The sequence below is a fragment of the Anopheles merus genome, chromosome 3L (assembly GCF_017562075.2).
Source record: "Anopheles merus strain MAF chromosome 3L, AmerM5.1, whole genome shotgun sequence".
NCBI lineage: Eukaryota > Metazoa > Arthropoda > Insecta > Diptera > Culicidae > Anopheles > Anopheles merus.
Genome location: NC_054085.1, coordinates 5,564,220 through 5,583,714, shown reverse-complemented (window position 1 = coordinate 5,583,714; position 19,495 = coordinate 5,564,220). Strand labels below are relative to the sequence as shown.

The 19,495-nt window shown below is 39.0% G+C and overlaps 2 protein-coding genes across 7 annotated transcripts in view; both read left to right on the top strand.

Moving 5' to 3' along the window:
* Positions 1-19,495, top strand: part of LOC121600617 (hemicentin-2-like) — a 220,148-nt gene that overhangs the window by 43,096 nt on the left and 157,557 nt on the right. The gene's annotated exons all lie outside the window — the stretch shown is intronic.
* LOC121598830 (amyloid protein-binding protein 2-like) lies at positions 742-12,140 on the top strand. The gene is made up of 4 exons (XM_041926142.1): positions 742-881; positions 7,544-7,627; positions 10,387-10,529; positions 10,607-12,140. Exon 4 carries the CDS (start codon positions 10,740-10,742, stop codon positions 12,138-12,140), a length of 1,401 nt encoding a protein of 466 aa, XP_041782076.1. The 5' UTR covers positions 742-881; positions 7,544-7,627; positions 10,387-10,529; positions 10,607-10,739.

Sequence of the window (19,495 nt, the reverse complement as noted above, 5' to 3'; positions counted from 1 at the left end):
TAATAATAAATAATTACAATAGAACGAATATTTAAGACCTTATACCAAGGTCTTTGAAAGAGAACAGGTCGATGCGTTTAGAGTAAATTGACAGAAAGCCATGGGAAAATTTTGACAGTTAAAGTGAACATTATTTATGTTTAGCGATAGACGTTGCTATGGAGAGAATGAGAGTTTTTTTTAGGATTTTGCACATATTTCCTTTTAGCAGATTATAAGAATTATAATCTAATTAGAATATTACATGGCTGATACAATCCAAGGATTTCTTTTATCATTTGTCGCCGGGTTGTAAGCAAAGGACGGTATGCATATTATACCAGTGTGTTTCATTTTACTTTCTTTTGTGTTTCGGACAAGGTGCACAATTGAGGGATTAAGTACACACGCGGCTCTTTGGTATAAACAACTTATATTCTAATATAATAAATATATGCGTTAAAAGAACTGTTGTGCGTGTCGGGTCGTAGCCTATGATCGAGTCACCCTACGCTCGGTAGCCCGTGAAAATGGCAACCTAGCAACGGGCTTTGCATCGACCTGTTCTCCTTAATAGATCTTGCCTTATACCACCGGCGAACCGACGTGACACTTGCGTTACAAAAGAGTCCCACACGAAAGTACTGTAATTTGCTAGTGAGGTGCTCACTTCTGTCAAAGTAAGCTCTGTTCGCGACATCTTAGATGTAAACAACTTTTCTAAATACAAAATTGCAAAGGAAGTGTGAGGCAAGATTTTGTGAGAATTATTGGACAAAACACCTAGAAAAATCATTATATAAGTTTTCAAATCAAAACAAATATGTGAGAAGTGAATAAAACAATGCGCATTAGAATGTGGGAAGAAAAACAAAAAGGAAGTTCAGCAATTTCTTGTCTGTGTCAGTATAGTAAGCGATTCATTATAGAGATGGCGCTAGTGTTTAACGTATTTTCATTTGAAATAAGGAGACAACTTTTGAAGCTCATTTTGTTCGAAGTGTCACGTAGGTTTGTCGGTGCTTATACGTTATGATTTCATACTTATATCATAAAACTGATATTGGGGCGCTTCACGCTTCTAGTCAATTTTTTGTATAGAGTTTCACAGTTCGAGGCTGAAATCGTGTAAACACTGCATACAAAACCACACACAAAACTAGCCTGCAATTTTCAGTCTAGATTAATCTAGCCTCAAAGGTGCTGTTTACATTTATCCCAAGGTGCATTAAAGAGATCTGGTGATGGAATCCAGAAATTTGAATGATGGGTGAAAATTTTTGTTCGAACAAGCTTTCTGGTGGCTTGACGAATACACAAAACTCTCTTAAAATCTTCATTCAGAACAGAGGCAATACAAATCAGTCTTCTAAATTCATACACCTTGGGATAAACTCACCTGTATTTTATACCCATTTTGTTTTCTGCTCGAAAACTGCTATACAATGCAATCAGCTGACAGGCTGAAATTTCAGCCTACCAACTTAAAACGGAAAGAGCTCCATTTGTACTAAACTGTAATATATTATTAAAGATTGTAATCATTACGTGTTTTTTTTCATCCTACTAGCTGTAGCTGTAATGTTTTTGAGTTTACCTACCTCTTCCCGGTGTAAATTTTAAAAACAAGTCTATATATGATTACTATACGCGTTCTAGGCGTACCAGAATATTAAAACAAATGTTACGAATATCAAAATTAAACAAGTATTTTGAAAAGAAAAAAGGCTTCAAACAAGGCAGAGAAGTGAAACTTCTGGCGATTCAATCATGTTGTTTAATACTTACTTATGAATAAAACAGACAATTCCATGTACTTAGTACGGTTTATTGTTTATTGTACGGTTATCAGTGCATATCTCCGTATCTGAATTTGAATGTCGAAGTGAAAAAAAAAAACTTATTAAAATGTAGAAAATGTGGTGATGAAATTTGCATTTTTAATTTCTTGTCTTTATTGCCTGATGAATGGTATCGTGCTCTCTAGCCGATGGCTTCGGAAAACATGTGTGAAAGAATAGGCGAGCAAAAGCAAAAGTACGAGAGAGAGAGAGAGAGAGAGAGAGAGAGAGAGAGAGAGAGAGAGAGAGAGAGAGAGCGATATAAAGAGAGAGAGAGAGCGAGATAAAGAGAGAGAGAGAGAGAGAGAGAGAGAAAGAGAGAGAAAGTATCAGAAAGAGGAAAAGGGACAGAAAGTTTAGTACCATTGTGTCACATAACTTTGACCGAAGAACGTGTTATGTTTAACCTAGCTGATGTGGTAGGATGAATTGTACATAGTTTGGACAGAAGTTTCTCTCTACTACGTTTCACAAAAAACTACGGAAAAACTTCAATATTTATTTTTGCATTTTGCTGCATGCAGTTTTTTAATTTGTTTAACTCTACGCAAAAGCGATTTGGTTTCCGTATATCATTGCCGATACAAAGTATTCCCCGACCCGAATACCGATGCTCCAAGGAAGATACCAAATTAGATACATTCTTTTGAACATAGTTTTGTTTATTATTATAATTAATAATTTAAATGAAAAATTTAAATGTAATTATGCCACTGCTTATTTGCTGCTTGTTTCTTACTTATTCAGCTCTTTACGATGGCCATTGTAAATCACATGAATTTTTTCATTTATATATATTTTTTATCAATAAAATCGTGCAAGCCTGCAATTTCGTACTAAACTTCATGACTATTGCAATGATGTTTGTGTGTTTACCAAGCTCCCTTTTCCATTATTTTTGCATCCAGTGACTGCATTCTACTCGCCCTATGTAAATGTGTGCTGAGAGACGTTTTTAAAAACTTTTCGTTGAATGTGTACATTGCCACCGATGCAATTCTTTGCTGCGTTTATTTGCAGTCCAAACGATAATGTTGGAGGTAGTAGCGACACACAAACACTCATGCACACACAAATATACATGCAAACATACAGAGCAAAACGATTGCCAGTGTCCGGATGTTGAATGGAAACAAAACAAAATAAAAAATAACATCAGACGAACTATGAATTTCGTTTACGTTTTTTTCCCGACTGGATGGAGACTGGCCGGGAGAAACCAACAGACGCCAGACAAAGACATGGGCTAAGGATTGGACGCTGTGTCGTAGAGTTTGCATTTCGCATTTATTCATCCAACGTGCAGACATCGGGTGCAAACCATTTTTTTTTCTCTATTGCAAACACACCCATACATACTCAGTTATCCTCAACTGTCCGGCTTTTACGTTTCCTACGAGAGCAAAAGTTCATTTTTGGGCTGCAGTCAGGGTTTTATTATCAAACTTTTTCCCGTTCGCTTCACAATGCAGTTTTGCACATGGGAAATTTTGAGCAAAGTTATTTGTTTTGGTTACGCTTTAACAGACCGGCGCAGTGAAGTGAATATCACTGCGTGATGATTTTGTAACCACGACAGGTTTAAAAGCAAAATGATTTTACGTTTGTTTTTTGTTTTTTTGCAATAACATTTTGCATTTGAAAAGGGTTTCGCAGTCGTCTTTTGTAGATGGTTGTCATTTTTCCCTCTCTTTTGGTACGAAAAATAAAGCAAGGAAAAGCAAAGAGAAGAGATAAAAACACAGACCATTTTTTAACATTCTTTCAGACTAGACAACGATTGACAAACCTTCTGAAGGTCACGTAAACCCTCCTGTCGGCCATCATCACCACAGTTTACTATCGTTGAATTGGTAGACAAACCGGAACGATCTTTGTTTCTGCACGAACGGCTACTAATTAGGTGTCAAATGGATTCATTCGTGGATCACTTAACTTAGGCATCGTTTCAGACAAGTATTGTTGCGGGTTGAGAAAAAGGAATCAATCGTAAAAAAGCATTACTCAGTGTTTATGAAGCATCTCTCTTTGATTGACTTGGTGTCTTTACGGTATTACAATTGGCATTCCATTTGATTTTTCATTTGAATAACGCCTATTTATGAGCGATAGGTGACATCTAATTGCACATTTACGTGAGATTTACGTTACGTGAGATTAGAACTCTTACTCACATGATTTTATATTTCGTGCATAAAAAATCATCAAATCTTTTGTTCATATATCTCATTTTTTCGATAAAATGAATAGACACACCAAAATGCACATAATATCAAAGAAATCTGTTCTATTTGCTAAGCTTTGTGTGGAAACCAATGGTTAACGGTTTTAAAATGACGTAAAGTCCCTCAACTATGGCGACCCCCCAAAGGCCCTAATCCACCACCTGATATTTTTAATCCACCTTGTACACAATGCAACCAGCTGACATGCTGACATTTCAGCCTACTATCTTAATAGGATAAGGGCCAATTGTTTGATTGATTGATTAAAGAAAAATCTATATCAAAGTCTATATAATACAAAGGTCGATGCATTTTGGTCCACCATTTTCAAAGCTTGTTTGTGACAGTTAGATGAAAATGTTTTCACAAACTATTCCACACAATCAAACACTTTTTAGGGCCAATTGTACATTTTCTGCACGAAATCCGTTGTACCTATACATTTGCTTCTCATGTGCGAGGCATGGAATACTTTTTCAGTAATTCATCACTTAATCAGGACACCACCACAATCAGGAATCTAGCCTATTTGCTTTGCTCCTCTTGAGCTGCACATGATTTTGTCCTAATTTTGGGCACTGATCTTGTTATAATGGATAATTGCACAATAATTCTATTATTTTATATTCGTCAGCTTTAACCCATAAAATTATGAACAAACGTTGTAAAAATGACCGAAAATACATTCAGAACACTGCATACACAACAACTAAAAGCTCAATGCATGCTGCGATGAAACTATTGAAGCTTTTTCATCCAGCTGTAAAAACATTAAAACGATTTTTTATGAAATGTTCTGGATGACCTGACCTCTATTATATAGACTGGATTAGAGTATAGGACGTTTGTATATGCAATAGGCACATTGGAACCTACAAGGCTGAACCCCACCCCTGAAAAGTCTTTTCGTAAACGTATTATTAACTGAATATTCTTAATGAGCCTCAAATCAATATTATTGTGCTTTTTGGATAACATGAATTTACTTCTTACAATATAATAATATCTGCATCAATGAATTCAGCCAAAAAATTCTGCCTTTGTGTAGTATTGTTGAATAATATTGCGATTTTTGTAACTGGCATTGCTCCGTGATTGAAGTCGGCAATAGAGCTTAACATTGTATTGTATTTTTTCAATTCGTTATTAATGCATTAGCCAGGCCTGGGCTGTATTATTTGAAGTTCACCACGTTCAACATTAATTGAAGCAAATTCACATTAAAAGCATTTAAAATTGAATTGAAGCCCAAGCATGTAACTAAATACAAAATTATTTAAATAATTAGTCTAGCTATTATTTTAATTAAAAACAACGTTTAAAATTCAGCCATTCGAATATTTACTTTGAACTATAATAAATAATGCAAGGTGCATCACAATAAAACAAGATCGAAAAACTTTAAAGTTGAAAAGGATGAAAAATTAAAGAAAACTTTAACATCACGCCATTTTTCTCATAGCACCTGCTTTGGGCCGTCAAATCCCAGCGGAATGTTGCCAATTTTGTTAAACGCCCGTACCATTTGATTGGGAATTAATAAATAAACAGTGGTGTAGAAATGCGAAATTCATCAATCATCATCCAAGCGTTGGTATGTTTCGCCACTACGATAGCGATTGATTTTATCGGACGGTAGGCGTGCTGGGCCGAGCTGGAAAACAACATTTGCTATTGATGCCCTGCTCAAAAAGGACACTGAAAAAGTTGTCACTGGGGGCATTGGTGATGCGAAAAACATGTGAAAAATGTTTGCCCAACTGTGTATATCATTGGAGATTTTGCTCGTTACTCACAAATAGTCCCAAATGAAAATATTTGATGAAATGCTGGTATATCATCCCGTGAGAATTTCAGATGAGAATTTCATCAGAGCGTAAACTCAGTTTTCCTCTGTTTTTTTTTATTGTTGTTATTATTATTGATGCAAAAAAGATTTACATTGCAACTGTTGTTGAGAACCGTATAGTTTCCCTGATCCTTTTAAATCATTCAAACAAGCTTTAAAAGACACGACAGTTATTCTTGAGCAATATGGTTTCCCGGAAAGTATTTTTTATTCTCGGTAGCTTGTATTTTTCACCAAAGTTAGATGAATCATATTTCAAAAGTTTCATTTCCTATTACCTGACTGCAATGCGGCCAATATGTTTTTGCCGTACCCTCCCCAGAGGCAGATAAATTTCCATCGCAAAACATCGAAAAGAGCATCCGGCCATGAACTGGCAAAGAGTGCGGCCGAATGAACTCAGCGTGTTTGGAGTGGTTCGCTGGTACAAAACGCTAATGGGCACGCTGGTGTAAAATGAAGAAACATTTTCATCAAATTGAATTTTCCACCCTTTTCCAGCCATTCTACCATTTCAAGGAAGCGGAAAGGCTTTCGTGTGGAATGGTCCGCTTTTGTGCATGTCATTGATCGTGGACGTTTTCTCTTAACCCTTATATTTTAGCTGTGTACGGTTTCACATCATCATCATCGTCATCATCATCATTATCATCATTGTCAGCATCAACTGGTCGCAATAACAGCTGCAGAACGGTGGACATTTCTCTTTCCCTTTTCGATACATTTATTTATGCATTCTCAAATGATCAAAAATTATGATGTTTACCAGTTGATTGGTCTCTTTCGGGGGTGAAAAACGCTGCACGGCTATCCAATTTCCTTCGGTGTCGCACATTGGTTCGTTTTTGTCCTTTTATCTGTTCGCTTGCTGCCAATTTTTAACCAATTTTTAACCTACCCACTACGTGAGACAATGTTATCGTTTTATAGCATGCGCAGACAAGGTCAGATGAAACATGTTGGTAACATACCGGAGTGTAGGGGTATGGGGTGAGAAAAAGGCTGGCGCCAAAGCCGATTGACAAAGACGGTGTAGGGGATAAAAATTGATTTTCACTGTTCTGTAGCCGTGTCCATAACTTTTGTATTTCTTTTTCGGATCGGAAACTGTAACGAAGAAAATAGCAAATCGATTTGTGGGCAAGGGTATGCGATACTTCGACGCAACGAAAAGCAACTAGCCCAGCCCAGGCTAAAAGTGTGGTAAATGAAAATCGATTCAGATTCCTATGAACAACACTTGGAAAAAGCTTGCAAATGAATTTGGCCATTTTAGAAAGCGACAAAGTTTCGTGTTTGTTGATTATTCCACTCCAGAGCTTAGTTCGTAACTCTATTTCAACCATCATCGGAATGCCGCACCGAAAATGAGGGCTGCCCTCGTCGCGTGAACTACTTTGGGGCTTAGTGTTGCGTTAAATTAGGACGTTATTTTGCACAAGATTCATCGCCGTGGATTTAGTTTTCTTGTTCTTTTCGGGTTGACCGTAAAGAATAGCAGGTCAAATTTACCAACAATGTTTCGAAGTTCCTCTGATATTCTGGAGGTAGTTTCGGTCATTTAAATTTCAAATTAAATAACCCTCAATCAGCGTGCTCTGTAGTGTTCAGTGCTAATTTTTGACATTCTATTCTTTTTTATGTTTCAGGTGAGCGTTTTTAGCATACACAACAGGACATCCGGCAGGAATGGTAGAAACAGCTGGCCGTTGAGGATTGCATTTCCCTGAGGGGTATGTTTAGCGATCGTTTCTAATGTATTTCGGATGTTGATCCTTTGGAACAGTGTTACTGAAATAAAACATTTTATGGGTTTCCGGTGTAAGGTTGAAAATGTTCCACTCAGTCACTATCACTAGAAAATTTATTCATTGTGATCAACTAGGGCAGGCATTTGTTTATTCGATGTTAACGTATTTAATGGCTGTTCAACATAAATGTACAACATCAATGAATATCAAATTATTTTACATGAAAGCGAATGTGTGTACAGACAATTGAGGCTTTATTAATAATCATGATCAAATGTTCTTTTAAGGCATAAGACACGTCGAAAATTCCTTAAGCGTGATTGTTTTAGCTACATTGAATCTTTATATTATTTGTTATACATGATACTACGTTTTTAAAGAACTTGGCCCTTGAACTGATCCGTCAAAGAAGTATAGACATTTTTGAGCTTATTTTTTAAATATTTTAAATGAATTTAGGAAAAAAAATATATCTTTCTATAGACACTTGCACAATTTTGTTGTACTGCTTTGTATATTTAATATGATTTTATTTTACTGCAAAAAAACACCAAAATCACTTGAAAACTCCACAGCATCGGTCCTTGGCATTGGACATTTGCGTTGTTTTTCTTGTCCCGTTGGAATTTCCTGCGTCGCGTATAGTGTGAACCAAAGGCAATCCGCTTATTTGCATCAATCAAATCAACTAACAACAACCAATTGGCCTCTCAAAACGCCTACCCTTCTAAAGTTGTACCATTTTCGGAAAAGCTCGCAATCGAGTCAGAGTGAACGCCACGTTGACGCCATCTATTCTCGTATGTTCTGAACCACGAGCTCATCATTGATGGATGCATTCGGTGTGTTGAGAGTTGGGTGCTGGCAAGCCGTCAAAAAGTTACATCACTTTGAAATCCGCTTACGTTGTTACGATGGAACAGGGTACAATCGAAAAGATTAGAATCGTTGATAGAGATATACAGAGAAAGAGAGAAAACGAGAAAGAGAGTGTACGAGTCTCTTAGGCAGAGAGATAGAGAAATAGAAAAAGAGAAGATAATAGTATTTCTAGAGTTATTTTAAATGCTCTCCTCTAACTCATGTCCATCAATGGATTTCCGCAACACTAGGTAGGTGACCAGGTCACGTCAACTAGCATGATTTTGTTTTGAGATCGATACACGAAAGATCAAATGGTTTATTACTCAATCTACGTTGGTAAATTTAAGCTCTCATGTTAAGTTTCAATGCAATTGTGTCATTTTGCAGTCTCATTGGTGTGTGTATTTTCGAACCACGTACTCCAGTGCCAAAAGACTAGCTCTCAGTACATTGTTTGCCAGGAATGAACCAAGATTAAATAGAACAATGAGTCTGATGCTTCAATAAGTCTGATTTAAATTTCCATAGGAAAGCCTTTCCATAGGAAAAGCAACCTTTTTAAGTTTTACTTTTTTTTATTTAAGTTATAACACTCACTTCGCTTCTTCTATTTTCTATTTCTGCTTTTGATGTTCTGGTAGTTTGAATATTTACCGGACGGCGAAGGCCTCCTGATTCCTCTTTCAAAAACTTGTCGGAGTAGAGGATGTTGCTTTGATCAATATTCGTTTTAAGAATAGCTGCTTTGTTGTTATAAGCAGAGACAGTTTTGGTCCATTGTTGACGAAATTGATGCTCAGTAGAGGGCTGATATTGGTAAAGTGATGGATTTGCATGCAAATATGATTGAATGTAGGAGATATACCATCAGGGTCAACAATTGGTTCAGAAGGTAAGTTCCAATTCTCTTGAAAAAGATGAGCATCCCATGCTTTACTTACACTTTTGCTTTTGAATATTGGAGGGTGTGTAAATTATGTAAGTCATTGTTGGAAGCGTTCTCACATCAGAAAATATGCGTGTTAATTAGGTGTCAGCTAGGTTTACCTGTAGGGATCCGTTGACCCAGTACACATATTGCTACCCTAGATACGTTTGGTTCTTTTCCCGTTCCAAAAACAACATTTGCTCCGATTATCTGCTAATGAATCTCTTTCAGCGTGTACACCCTCGGGACGCTAAGAGAAAGGTTATGTTGATCCTTTTTTCTGCCATATCGATCCTTTTTCCCTTTTGTTACCTTAGCACTTTTGCGGTGTTAGTCACCAGACGCTACCTGTCTTATGTAAAAACCATCTCATCGACGCGTTTTTTGTGCCAGGTAGAACCGGGTTTTGTACACGGTCCAATTTTATCTGAAGATGCTGCTTTGGGCCTGCCATCACAGATTGGCCTATGACGTGAAAAGGATACGTTGTAGGTGTTGGATTAATGTTTCACTCTTTTTTGCTGTGGCTGGGCTGCGTTGTTTGATATTGGGAATAGAACGTGAACGATATTACTCTTGGAATAATTTTATGTCTCAAGTCATTACTATCAGAGGTGATTAGATGGTCGTCTCTCTGGAGAGACATAGTAAATTATAGCTTTGATAGAAGTGATATACGGTAGAATGTAATCTTTGATTTCTATACATAAACAGTGGCATGTACAGATGTTCATCAAATTATCAATTTAGTTAAATTCGGGTTGTAATGCTACTCAATAACATTTAATATTATTTTGCTCAACTTTCATCAGCAAACATCATCATGACAAATAAAACATGTTTTTTTTTAAATTACTGAGCTTCAAATTTCAGTTAGCTGGGAGATAACCCACAGAAACGATGTTTATTTAGGTTACAACCTTTATATTTCTTGTATTTTTCACAGCAGTTATGGTGTTGAAATGAACATTAGGAACATTACGCTTTGAGGATGGTAAGAAAGAATAACTGTCCTTGGTGAGTGTCAAAATCGTGCCCGTTCACAGTGGTGTCAGTTTATGATTACCATTCGGAGAAGAACAACGTAGCAAGGTATGCGATGAGTTGTTCTACGCTTTTGTATGCAAGTGAAAGAAACAAATGTAACAATTGTGTGTGTGTGTTTTTAGGGAAAACAGTGATATACATGAAAAAAGTTCAATGCAGCATACTCCCCTCGGGTTGTTAGTGCAACGTTTATTTGGAATAAGTTGAACGGGGTTAATAAGCTGTAAAATAAAGGCATCCCAGTACCCTACTGTCATGAATCATGTGGCAAAATTTTGGCCATTGTCTGATGTTCATTTGGGAAGGAACAATTCCGGCCTGGTGTTCAATAGCAAGACATTGTACCGCTTAGCAATTGAAGCAACAACGAGGAACTTCTCCAACAATCCACGATGTACGGCTTATAGAGAAGCCATCGACGAGCTGCCGTTGGGCATACGCTTCAACGTGTTAAGTGAAATGTGTGATTATCCCAGCCTAGTGGACGTTCAGTTGAAAATTCTTTCCGATCCACTGCTGATCAGTGACTTTATAAGAAACTTCTCCAGTGATCTAACTCCTTTAGTACAATGCCTTCAATGGCTGGAAAGTGTCAAAAAGTCGCTTCCGATACAGCTGTTTCGACAATACAAAAAACTTATCGACGAGAACATCCGTACCGGTGGCTTATCCCGTTTCGACTACAGGTGTGGGTTACGAATAGGCACGTTTCTAACCGAGACTGGGTGGCTTGTGGAAGCCATCGGAATACTGCAGCTTACTCAGCAACATGCGCAATTTGGAACGGCCGAAGAACTCTCTGTACTAAGACAGTTGATGCGTGCCCAGACTCTTGCTGGAAAACTGATCAACGCCAACAAAACTTACGATCGCATGAAAAGGATGCTGGGCAAAGTGGTTCAACAGAGGTTGATGTTTCAAAATTTGCCAGAAAAAGAGCGGGAAGTACAGCGTTTGCAAGATCTACAGGCCGGTGTATGTCATGCTTTCTCATTGTATCACTTTGAAGATTTAAACTTGATCGATAGTTACGAGTACGGTATGCAATCGTTAAGTATGATCAGCGCACGATCACCCAGCCGACTGCTGGTGGATGTTTTACGACAAATTGCCCGCGCCTGCACTGGCAGTCAGATGTATGCAAAAGCTGCCTGCATGCTAAAGTTTGCGATCGGTTTAGTTGCGCATGAATATGGCCGTGGGAGTGGACTGTATGCGGAAACGCTAGAGGATCTGGCTATTCTGCTACTTGCCTGCAATCAAGTCAGTGAAAGTGTCGATGTGTATGCAGATGCTCAACATATCTATATGCAGCTATACGGTGCACGCAATTTGCTGCATTCGATTGCTCAGGGTAATCTAGCGTATGGGCTGTATCTGCAGGCATACGTTACTGGTCGTCGGGATCGTGCACTCCATCATGTGACAAAGGCTGTCGAAAATTATAAACGCATCTTACCGCCGGACCATCGAATGTTGACTCAGGCTCGGCGACTGAGTGTTATTATGGATCTTTTTACTTTTGGAAGTGTTGCTGGTAGTGATTTGGATGGGATCAATGTGGTGTCAATTAATCATAAGGAAATTGAAGCTTTATCTGTAAGAGAGGTTTGGGCACATTTTCACGAAATAAATAAATCATACAACGATGAGTAAAATGAAATAGTTGTTTTCTATTTGTAGCCGAAGTGATGTCAAATAATGTATCAAAAAAGTTTTTGAAATACAATTGAACAAATAGAAACAATAATGCGTTTGCTTTTTTATCATCAAATTTAATTGTCTTTTAAGTAGTGCATTTAAAACGTGTAATATAACATTACTAGTGAAAACAGCTGGATGTTTTTACTGCATTTTTAATATAGGAGTGTACTGTAACTGAACTGTGTGAAAGCCAAGCTCACTTCACTAGTGGGTACAGGCAGGCCTTGACCGACAGCGGTTGTTGTGCCAAAGAAGAAGAAGTACTGTAACTATAACTGTCAAATATTTGAATTGTTTAACATATATACAAATAGCTTTGCTTGATAGCATTGACAAAAGTAGGCTGAAAAAGGGATAGATCATATTTTTATTTTTTTACAATAACAAAAGCTTGTTTTATTTAACCACTGTAACACGTAATCTGTTATGAGTTGAACAATTTTAACACTGTAATAAATTAGAATACCATAATTTTGGAAATATATTTAAATATTGAAATTGCTTTTGACAAATATTCTTTAAACTTACAAAAGTAGAATTCATTTTTGTCACAAATTTGAATATAAGCTTAGTCATTTTGTATTATTATGTATAATTATAAGATGTTGCAAATCGTTTTGTACAATCAATATCATTCTTGACAATAAGCGACCAACTATGTAATCTTACTTACTTACTTACTTACTTACTTACTTATCCGGCGCTACAACCGCTTTGTGGTCTTGGCCTGGCTCAGAAGTGTCCGAAACCGCTCACGGCCTCGTGCCTTCATCTGCCAGTTCGTTATCCCGGCCTTAATGGCGGACGCCTCTACTTAATTTTTCCACCTCACTTTAGGCCTACCTCGCCTCCTTTGTCCTTGTGGGCGGCCTAAAAGACTTTACGGGCTGGGCCGTCTGTTTCCACGCATACCACATGGCCAGCCCACCGGAGACTGGCGAGGTTGATACGCTGCACGACATTGAGATCGCCGTACATCTCGTATAGCTTGTCATTATAGCGGCTCCTCCATTGTTCTTCCACACATACGAGGCCAAGTATCCTTCTGAGCATGTTCCTCTCGAACGCAGCTAAGAGGGTTTCGTCAGATTTGGACAGTGTCCATGTCTCAGAGGCGTATGTGAGTACCGGTTCTATATAATTACTATATCAGTCGCGATAGGTTTTTTGAGGTGCACTGATTTTTCAGGTTGAAGAAACACCGGTTGGCAGCCAGCATCCTTGCGCACAACTCAGTTTCCATGCTATTGTCGTTGCTGACCTTTGACCCAAGATAGGTGAATTGTGGGACGAATTCAAAAGTGCGTTCACCTATCTGTACATCACGCCTACGTAGATTCTGATTATTTATTGGTAGGGCCGCTGATATTGTCACCATCAGTTTGGCCTTTGCCAATCCGAGGTTTTCTGCCGCCTGCACGATCCCTTAGTAGGCTTCTGCTACATAGGAGAGTCGCAGAAAAATGATGTCATTATCATCAGCGTATGCCAAGATCTGGGTTGGCTTATAGAAGATGGTTCCCGTAGTCTCCACCCTCGAGTCCCGGATGGCCCTCTCTAGCGCCAGATTGAATAGGAGACAGGCAAGCCCGTCCCTCTGGCGCAGACCCTTGGTGGTAGCAAAACGTCTTGAGAGTTTTCCATCCACCCTCACCTGTCAAGTGACGCTGGTCATAGTCATTCTAACTAGCCTTATCAGTTTGGCCGGGATTCCAAAAGAGCTCATAGCGTCGTACAAGCTTTACCCTGGCTGTGCTATCATATGCGGCTTTGAAGTCAATGAAGAGATGGTATGTGTCGTTTCTGTATTCAGCCATCTTCTCCATGATCTGCCGCATGGTGAAGATCTGATCAGTGGCTGATTTTCCGTTGAGGAATCCTCTTTGATAGTTTCTGATTATCTCTTTGGCGTGCGGGACAAGACGATCCAGAAGGTTCAGGGAGAATATTTTATACGCGGTATAGGTAGGGTAGGTTATATTTTATAACACCGTAATACCCATGTAATCTATCTACGTAATCTATCAGTCGTGTATTTAAGATTAAGAAAGTAACTACGAGTATCAGGGTAGTGAATGGCGTGAGCAATAGAAGAAGTAGATTTTTAAAGTAAATATAAATGTTAAGTGCATTTTTTTTAAATAATAAATACACTCAATAAAATGAAGTGAATTAATGCAAATGCCCCTTCAGTATTTTTTAAATTATGAAATGCACCAGAAGCAATACGATCTTTTAGAGCCGAGCTCTCTGAATAATTAATGCACATTTAATTTATTCTCAAAATTTAAACTTTTCTCCACATTGATTGTAGCGTGTAAAGCGTATGGCTACTTTCCGTGACCATTTTACATATAATGCGCTACACCATGAAGAAAATTCCTTCAGCAAGCGGATTGTGCCGTGGAGGAATATAAATTTCACATTCAAGCCTCCCACATCAGGGAAGCAACCGTACAATCCACACTACTCGTACAGACGGCACACACACGTTCATTCGAGGCGAGATTTTCCATTTAATTACTTAAACATGCAGCCTTGCATTTGAACCACCCGTGTGGTCGACCGCAAGCATTTGCAAGCGCTTTTTCGCGTGCTTCGCTGCCACTTATTTCGCTTTTCACCGCAACTTATCCGCTTATTTCGTTTCGCTGCATTCCGCCTGAAGCGGTGGAAGAAGAGATTGTGTTCCTAAATAAACACACGTTGGCCTAATGCCAGTGTGCCAATCACACCCTTGAGAAACGGAGCTTGAAATGCATTCATATTGTGAGAGCGCTTGCATTAAGCTGAGGAAATAGGAGTTCGTTAGAAGATAGGGATTCCCTGGATGTTTTTTGTATATTGCCAGCTGATGTACGAATACCACATTCGTAGACTGCGCCCGTAAATGAGACGTTTGTTGTGAGATGAAAAAAGACAATGCAAATCAAAATTTTGGGGTGCCGTTTCTACTAATTTGATGAGTTGCTATGATATTGGAGCAGTTTTTGGAGCTGCGGTTGTTTGCTTGGTTAAAACTGCTTTCAAAGTATTCGTTTTCAAGAAAAATTTGTTAATTAAACAGCCAGCCTTGTGATTGTATGGCAAAAGCACGTTATCCAGTGCTGTGGTAAATGTTATGGTGTGGGCTTCTCTCGTGTACTTATAGCACACTGCGGGATGAATAAAAAAATACTTTAACAAAAAAATGTATGATATATGTTTCCCATTCCTTGAAAAATAATGAAGCTTCTGTAAAAAAATGTTCTAAGGTTATCTTCCAAACTGTTGTGTACTTGTTGCAGCACTGCTCTGTGCTTCTATGGTATAGAACACTTCAAAGAACAAATTGTGTTCCAAAACCCAAAACCACACACATACACACCCACCTGTAGAAACAGGTGGCACCGTGATTGACGTTTGTGGTAATGAAAATAAATCAAATTATACTTAATAACAGCCACACTCCGGGCACCTACCACATACGGTCGGATTGTAGGAAAAGTTCACCACAAGAACGTGACGCGGACGTGACTGGTGGGACTTGTGGGTGATGCTCGCTGAAACCTAACACTTTCTATTTGTGCCAATCATTTTCCACGCCCAAGAAACGCCAGAGTGGTGCAACTTTTGTCGCTGATTTTTTTACGCTGGAGGGTGTGGGGGGGCTACCTTGGTTGAAGGGTGGGTTTCGTGTAAAGTAGTGTGAAAGCAGGTCAACCAGGCGAGCCGCTGACAGTTTGCTTCGTTAGACGGTTAGTTAGCTTGTTGCACTGAGGGATGCGTGGCAAGCAAATGAATGCTTTCCCGTGGCAGGAAGATTTAATAGGGATTGTATAGTGAGATAGAGAGATAGAGAGAAAGAGAGAGAGAGAGAGAGAGAGAGAGAGAGACATCAGATAGAGAAAGAGGATAGGTGGTTCGTGAAACCACGGATGAATTCCATCAATCAATCTTGCATACCAAGAGCATACCAAGGAGATAGCATAAGTATGTTGTGGATGCGAGAGTGAATAAATGTGAACCAAGTAAAATCGAGTATTTTTTGATTCGCGGAGAAATTTGTTATTCAACGCAGAATATGGTATGTTGAATGTTATAACCATTTAAGTTAATCAAGGAAGATTTCAACAAATGTAGTAATGAATAACATAGCTTTGTATAAGTTTTCCAAACAAATATTAATAATCAATGTTATCCAAAAATATGCAATTGTAATCAAATAAAAACGTTTTTTTTTTTCTTGACAACTGACACTCTTACAATGGTTAAAAATAAAATGACTCATTAAGTCTTCTTCTTCTTTGGCACAACAACTGTTGTCGGTCAAGGCATGCCTGTAACACAAGTGAGCTTCACTTGCAGTGACTTATTGAATACCAATAGCAGGATAGTCAGTCCGTACCTTCTCGCTTGGGGCTTGAACCCATGTAGGACATGTTGTTAAGTCGCACTAGTTGACGACTGTACCACGGGACCGGTCTCATTGATTGCATCAATGTAAAACACTCCGTCGTGCACACAACACCTGGTTCGAGAAGCTTTACAATATCATTAATCAATCTAGGTGTCACGAGCAAGTGCTTTATACAATCGAACCAAAGACTTAAACTCCTTAACCTGTGCTAAGCCAACCGATTGATTGATAAATTGATAAGCAGCAACAGGCAACCGGTAGATTGTAAATGCCACCAGATGTGCATATTTGAATGGTCTACTGTCCACCCTGGTTCGGAATTAGTCACGGGAATGCTGATGTGAAGGCACATGGCTCTGCCATTGTAAAATCCCTTTTTCGCACAGATCCTCTGCAATTTGCATCCGGTTGAGGATTGCATTGTCCCATTTATTTTATTGCATCGTGATGCGATGGCTGCAATGCATTTGAACATTCCAGTTTAAAGAAATCAATTCATGTCTTTATCTTAATTCGATTCGAAACACCCATACCCGCAGCCAAAACTCGTTGGTAGAGTGTCCGGTGTGCACGCGGAGCAACAAGAAATGAAACCAACGTACCAAAGGGTTCAAGCAGTCTTTTGGAATAGTAACCACATTGAATAGAGAGGTCTGTTTGCAAATACGTTTTGTCCTGGCAAAGGAATCCAAGGATTCCAGAGGGTGTCCTACTTATCGCTGCTCGGTCCACATCTTATGGCGGTGGACGGATCGGATACCGGTCTCTACGCACCGCTCAACCTTCATCCACATCCATGTGTTGACACACTGCAGCGCTGAACCACAACAACAAAAGCAGGATGACGCAAACTGGCACTGAGGGTGCAGCAGCATCTAAGGTGCATGCTGGGAAGAAATAAACGGTAGCGATAAGGTGGAATAAATTGTACCACCCTTTTACCTCTTTTTCTCTCTGTCTTTCATGCGCACTAGTGTCCTGTTCAAAAGCAGGTCTGGGGATGTCACATTTTATTGTCCCACGCTGTATAAATGTGTGTCCCGTGCTTTTCAGTAGTGGCAAGACCGTGTGGTTTCCGGAAAAGAAACCATAGCTCTACGATGGGATCATGGTATCGTGGCAATGGGGGAAAGATCACAGGCTATCTTCCGGCCAGTTGATGCTGCACATTTATGGGCACACCTCCGTAGATTCCGAGTGAGGGTAAATTCTAACCATCTTGTTGGAAACACCTGCACATTCATGCTTCTACAGGACACAGCTTTTTAAGTGTCCACGAACGGGAAGTTGCGGGCGGGAATCTTCAAGGTGAACGCGCAAGAGAAAGTTCATCATACAAACTCCCGAGATCCTATGGTGGCTGCTGATGTAATCAGGACGTGTTCCGTACGCAGAACTTCTCCCTGTGACTTGAGGTGTTCCGGAAGCACGGGCGTTGCAAACAAGCGTTCGTGTATAGCGAAGGAAGCTTGTGGGTCGTGTTAATTATAGTTATCTCGATGGGCTTCAGGGCTCCTGAGTACAGCATAAGCCATTATATCGTCTTCTGTTTGCTGGTGGAAAGCATTCTCCACCTCATTGAGGACTTGGGCTACACTCTTTGCCTGCTTTGGCCGTGCAAAGGAAAGCTCATCTTGTGGGATAACAATGTTGATAACCTTTTGTAAAACCAGTGGCGTTTGCGTCCATAATCGTTATGAATTTGGCTTTTCGAGAATAAATAAATGATTGTTTTGCATGGCTGCAAAGGCCACATAGTTTTCAAGGAAAGTATCTTTTTGGGCGGTAAAACCGAACTTCTTCCCAAGAACTACTTGCGGATGTGTGTATGTATAGGCGCTTGTAGATAGTAACACAGAGGTTTGAGTTGCATGCTTCAAAACAGCTAAAGCGTTTCCCACTAATTGCGTGTCAAGTTTGAGTGGTTTTCGTTTCACGTTTCACGCTTCGGTCGCACCGAGTCCTTCAACCCTTACAAGCTATTCAATGTAGTCGTCGCGGAAAGGCGCTTCACGTACTTAAATGGAGTTGGATAGATATAAATAAAAACAGTAAAAACTCCAAAGTGAGATCTCTGTTTTACGCGAAAATTGATGGTTTAAGTATTCCTTGCTTGGGATATTGCCTGTCGGTAGCGCATGTGAATGAGTTTCCGTTATCTCAAGACGTTGTATGTTTGGAGGTAATTTTTGTGCAAGGTTACCACACATGTTTACATATCAATTTTAGTTTCTCCAGCTCAAATTGTTCGTTCAGTGTGTAAAGAGTTTCTTAATCGTTCAGCTGAAACATGATATAATACAAAAGCTCGCCTATGCTAGATGGAAAAGTGGAAAACTGGTTTTCGCTAATGTTTTATAGTCACGAGAAAGAGAACACATTTTTAGAGTTGTAATGGAACAATGCGGTTTAGCACGCGCTTAAACTGTGTTATCTATCTGAGAGGTTTCACCAACATGTAAATTAGTTTTAATTAGCGTAGAGGGGTTATTTTATTCGTTCCTTTGTGCACGTCACTATTATTTTTGTTATTTTATATTCTTCCTCTCATTTTATGCCATAGTGATATTCCTTTACCGGTATTCCTAGACTTAATGGTATCACGAAACCGTATAGTCAATTCTTGCTACCTAGATATTCAGTTCAGTTGAATTTTGAACCTATGCAACCGTGTTCGATATTTACCATAATAGTACAATTCGTAATAATGATTTATCTATAATTCAAGTAAAAAAGCCGGGCTGTTTTTTGCAGTTTTTCAATACTTTGCCTTGAATTTGTGTTACTCATAAATACATTTATATTATCGATGAATTTTCTTTAACAATTTTTTAAAGTTTTCCACCGATCAAAGGATATGTTGCTCACTTTGCTCTATAAATCATTCACAGCCGGCTCCTGGTCGATC

Bases quoted from the DNA above. Each gene is read 5' to 3' on its own strand.
- LOC121598830 (XM_041926142.1), top strand. From the start codon at position 10,740: ATGAATCATGTGGCAAAATTTTGGCCATTGTCTGATGTTCATTTGGGA.